Source organism: Choloepus didactylus, chromosome 7, assembly GCF_015220235.1.
Source record: "Choloepus didactylus isolate mChoDid1 chromosome 7, mChoDid1.pri, whole genome shotgun sequence".
In the NCBI taxonomy this organism is placed as follows: Eukaryota; Metazoa; Chordata; class Mammalia; order Pilosa; family Megalonychidae; genus Choloepus; species Choloepus didactylus.
Window position 1 is genome coordinate 79986901 of NC_051313.1, and position 4750 is coordinate 79991650.

The following is a 4750-nucleotide window of genomic DNA, read 5'->3' on the forward strand; positions in this document are numbered from 1 at the left end:
ATAGGCAAAAAGGTCGACTCATGCAATCTCGCCCTTGATATTTGCTAAAATGCACTTATATTCAATAGGACGACAGAAGATGAAGCCATGTACTTAATGGCACAAGCCACTTTTGAAAAGCAGTGATTTTACACCGAGTGTTGTGGATAGGAGACTGGGTGTATAAGCTTGGCGACGCTGTCTTGTAGATTTTTATCACCATATGAGATCATGTGGAAAGACTGGATTTGAAAGATTCTTTTTAGATTTCTCATGCTTGCAATCTAATGTGTACACTGGAAAAAAATGTATCACGAGTACACGCACACTCCTGTGTATCTCGTTAGTGAAAAAGAACTAGAGTTACAAGTAGGATTGAGATCTAATCTAAACTGAAAAATTGGACGTTTGGCGTAACACTGAGCGGGAGGGGATGAACGCGTGACGGGCTTTGATAAAAGCTGCTGGCTTTGAATGGGACCAGCCAAGAGGCCTGCGCGCCCGAGAACAGATTCGTCGAGCCCACGGTCATCGAATTGAACACCCTGGAGATCGTGGGGACTGAAAAGGCAACCCCGGGACCTGTGGGCCTCGGATGGATCCCTCTCCAAACTAGAGGGGCGTGGAAGGCAGCGGCGGAGGAGGAGCCAGTCCCAGGTGGGGATGCGGCCAGCGGAAGAAGCAGTTCCTAACGTTTCTCCAGAACCTACGAGAGGGCAAAGCCGTGGAGAGGAGGCGGATTGCGGAGTGAGGGGATTTCCCAATCTGGATGCTGCGTTTGCTATTAAACTATGCCCGGCAAAAGAAAGATTCTAGACGTCCCCTCCGGGCCGCCTCCTCGCACCCTCCCCACCACTCCGCCCCAGCTGGTGCTGAGAGTAATTCATACAAAAGGAGGATTCGCCTCTGCTGTAGGGAATCCCAGGGGCCGTCGTAAAACTCCCACTAACCTAGAACAGAGTAATCGCTGTGTCCCCGCCCCCCACCCACTCTTTCTCGTCATCGTCGGGGTCGAGAGGAGCATGCGCCAGATGCTGTGTGCTCTTCAGTAGGGGAACGCACATCGCCCACGGTCCCCAAGAAGAGAGGTGGGGGAGGGGACGGCGATTGAACCGGTGCCTGGAGGAGGCGCGGGGTAAACTGGGAAGCGGTGTCGTGTTTGGCTCCACCCCTTTCCCGAGGGTGGGGGAAGATCGTATATAAGAGCCGAAATCGCCCCGAACGTTCTTTTTCGCAACGGGTTTGCCGCCAGAACACAGGTAAGTGCTGGGGGTGGCTCCCGCGGGCCGGGCCTGCTTGAACAGGCGGTGGCTGTCGCGTGCGTTTTTTCTGCTTCCATCTGATCATCGACCCAGTTTACGGGATCCTTGACCCCTAATTTTTGGTTGTAAGTGGATGGGAGAATTCAAGGTACTGCGCTTTTTCCGGGGCCCCTTCTCGTGCTTCAGCTGAGGCCTGGCTTAGGCGCGGTGGCTGCCGCGTGCGAATTCGGCCGTTCCGTCGTGCCTGTCCCCTAAAGTCTTAACCACTTGATTTAAATTACCTCACTGGGATGATAATTTAGTTGATATTGGGATATCACCTCGTCAAGATTCGGGTTTGTCGGGCGCGTCGTCGGGTTTTTCGGATTGTGTGGCTGCCGTGAGGCGTGGAGGACGAGCGCACTCGTCCCGTCCCGCGCACATGTCCGGCGCGACTTCGGTCGTCCGAGGTGGGGCCCTCGAGTTGGCGACCACCGAATCGGCGAGGGGTGGGGTTACGGGGTTGGCCGGAAGACTCCGGCACTCGGGCTCGATCTCCCACGCTACCCTGGGAGGTGAGCCCGGCCCTGCTCGGCACCAGTTGCGTGCGCGGAAAGATGGCCGCTCCTCGGCCCTGCTGCAGGGAGCTCAAAATGGAGGACGCGGCGGGTCGGGAGAGCGGGCGGGTGAGTCACCCACACAAAGAAAAAAGGCCTTTCCATTCTCGCCTGCCGCTTCCTGTGACCCCACTGTGTACCGGGCGCTGCACTGGCACCTCGACTAGGGCCCTAACCCTCTGGATGAAGGCTTGTTCAGGTTGTGGGAGGAGGGAGTTTTCTGCTCTGGAGTTTATCCACACTGGTGGGTGGAGACTACAGTTAGGCCAGGTTGGCACTGGATGTAATTCTCCTTGGAATTTGCCCTTTCGGTTTGGATAGTGGTTTACTCTCAAGCTTCTCAGATGGTGGCTCAAAGGTTTTTTTTTGTTGTTGTTCTTTCCTAACTCAGGTGTCGTGAAAACCATCCCTGATTCTTAAGCCAAAATGGGAAAGGAAAAGACTCATATCAACATTGTCGTTATTGGACACGTAGATTCGGGCAAATCCACCACTACTGGCCACCTGATCTACAAATGTGGTGGAATCGACAAAAGAACCATCGAAAAATTTGAGAAGGAGGCTGCTGAGGTACGTGAAAGGGAAGGGCAGTTTGCTAGCAAGAACATTAGGTGGTGGTTAGATTCTAACAGTGACTTAAGTTGACTTGAATGTTTGTAAAGTGGTCAGCTACAGCTTTTTTAGTTTACAATTAAGGCCACTTAGGGTTAGAGTTAGCAGTCATGAAGTGGAATGGCATTTGTGCCAAATGGAAGACTTTCAAGCTGGAGTTTGAGCATGTCATAATATACCAAGTAACCTTTCTTTCTTCTTTACAGATGGGAAAGGGGTCCTTCAAATATGCCTGGGTCTTGGATAAACTGAAAGCTGAACGTGAGCGTGGTATTACCATTGATATCTCCCTGTGGAAATTTGAGACCAGCAAGTACTATGTGACCATCATTGATGCCCCAGGGCACAGAGACTTTATTAAAAACATGATTACAGGCACATCTCAGGTTTGTAAGTTTAATAAGTTGGAAACATAACTGGGTTTGTAACTTGTTTGTCTTAGGGTTTAGTTTTTTCTAATCAAAGCAATCTTATAGTGCAAGGCTTTGGTTGGTAATTAACCACAAAACGGACTATTTGCAGTAAGAGTTTGTCCTCAACTTGGAGGGGTCCTTCGATTGAACAGGGTATGACCTTCTTTTCTCTCAAAGGCTGACTGTGCTGTCCTGATTGTTGCTGCTGGTGTTGGTGAATTTGAAGCTGGTATCTCCAAGAATGGGCAGACCCGTGAGCATGCTCTTCTGGCTTACACACTGGGTGTGAAACAACTAATTGTTGGTGTTAACAAAATGGATTCTACTGAGCCACCCTACAGCCAGAAGAGATACGAGGAAATCGTTAAGGAAGTCAGCACCTACATTAAGAAAATTGGCTACAACCCCGACACAGTAGCATTTGTGCCAATTTCTGGTTGGAATGGTGACAACATGCTGGAGCCAAGTGCTAACGTAAGTGACTTTCTAAATTGTTCAAAAGCTCTGGTAGTGGCAATTTGATGTCGTTAATTGGCAGTCTCTTGTTTTTAGATGCCTTGGTTCAAGGGATGGAAAGTCACCCGTAAGGATGGCAATGCCAGTGGAACCACACTGCTTGAAGCTTTGGATTGCATCCTGCCACCCACTCGTCCAACTGACAAACCCTTGCGTCTGCCTCTTCAGGATGTCTACAAAATTGGTGGTAAGCTGAAGTTAAGATGTAATGTTCTGGGCTAGCCAGAATATCTTGTCTTCACATGAGGAATTGATAATATACTATATTTAGGTATTGGTACTGTCCCTGTGGGCCGAGTGGAGACTGGTGTTCTCAAACCGGGCATGGTGGTCACCTTTGCTCCAGTCAACGTTACAACTGAAGTCAAGTCTGTTGAGATGCACCATGAAGCTTTGAGTGAAGCGCTTCCCGGGGACAACGTGGGCTTCAATGTCAAGAACGTGTCTGTAAAAGATGTTCGTCGTGGCAATGTGGCTGGTGACAGCAAAAACGATCCACCGATGGAAGCAGCTGGTTTTACTGCTCAGGTAACTTACGACACTGTTAAGTAAAAGTAAATGATGTGTTTTTAATTGCTGCAGAGCCTGAAACTGACAAAGCAAAACTTTTTCCAAGGTGATTATTCTGAACCATCCAGGCCAAATCAGTGCTGGCTATGCACCTGTGCTGGATTGTCACACAGCTCACATTGCTTGCAAGTTTGCTGAGCTGAAGGAGAAGATTGATCGTCGTTCTGGTAAGAAGCTGGAAGATGGCCCCAAATTTCTGAAATCTGGTGATGCTGCCATCGTTGATATGGTTCCTGGCAAGCCCATGTGTGTTGAGAGCTTCTCTGATTATCCTCCTCTGGGTAAGGATGGTTTTATAAACTAACAAAAAATTGTATTAAAGAGCAAAGTCTGCTTTGAGCTGTGTTGCTCATGGTGATACAAAATTTGTTTTAACAGGTCGTTTTGCTGTTCGGGATATGAGACAGACAGTTGCTGTGGGTGTCATCAAGGCTGTGGACAAGAAGGCTGCTGGAGCTGGCAAGGTCACCAAGTCTGCCCAGAAAGCTCAGAAGGCTAAATGAATATTACCTATAACACCTGCCACCCCAGTTTTAATCAGTGGTGGAAGAACAGTCTCAGAACTGTTTGTCTCAATTGGCCATTTAAGTTTAATAGTAAAAGACTGGTTAATGATAACAATGCATCGTAAAACTTTCAGAAGGAAAGGAATGTTTTGTGGACCATTTGTTTTTGTGTGGCAGTTTTAAGTTATTAGTTTTTAAAATCAGTACTTTTTAAATGGAAACAATGACCAAAAATCTGTCACAGAATTTTGAGACCCATTAAAACAAAGTTTAATGAGAAACCTGTGTCTTCTTTT

The 4750-nt window shown here is 48.4% G+C and overlaps 1 protein-coding gene across 1 annotated transcript; it reads left to right on the forward strand.

Annotated features, from left to right (window-relative positions):
• The first annotated feature begins 1111 nt into the window (after positions 1-1111).
• On the forward strand, positions 1112-4515 carry EEF1A1 (eukaryotic translation elongation factor 1 alpha 1). The gene is made up of 8 exons (XM_037842745.1): positions 1112-1238; positions 2229-2407; positions 2656-2835; positions 3040-3336; positions 3415-3565; positions 3650-3906; positions 3995-4229; positions 4327-4515. Exons 2-8 carry the CDS (start codon positions 2264-2266, stop codon positions 4449-4451), a joined length of 1389 nt encoding a protein of 462 aa, XP_037698673.1. The 5' UTR covers positions 1112-1238; positions 2229-2263; the 3' UTR covers positions 4452-4515.
• The last annotated feature ends 235 nt before the right edge of the window (positions 4516-4750 follow it).

What these genes read in the sequence shown, in the direction of transcription:
- EEF1A1 (XM_037842745.1), top strand. Translation starts at nt 2,264, where the DNA reads ATGGGAAAGGAAAAGACTCATATCAACATTGTCGTTATTGGACACGTA. An exon ending in TGCTGGAGCCAAGTGCTAAC is followed by an intron (nt 3,337 to 3,414) that starts GTAAGTGACTTT and finishes TCTTGTTTTTAG; the next exon opens with ATGCCTTGGTTCAAGGGATG. An exon ending in CAGCTGGTTTTACTGCTCAG is followed by an intron (nt 3,907 to 3,994) that starts GTAACTTACGAC and finishes ACTTTTTCCAAG; the next exon opens with GTGATTATTCTGAACCATCC.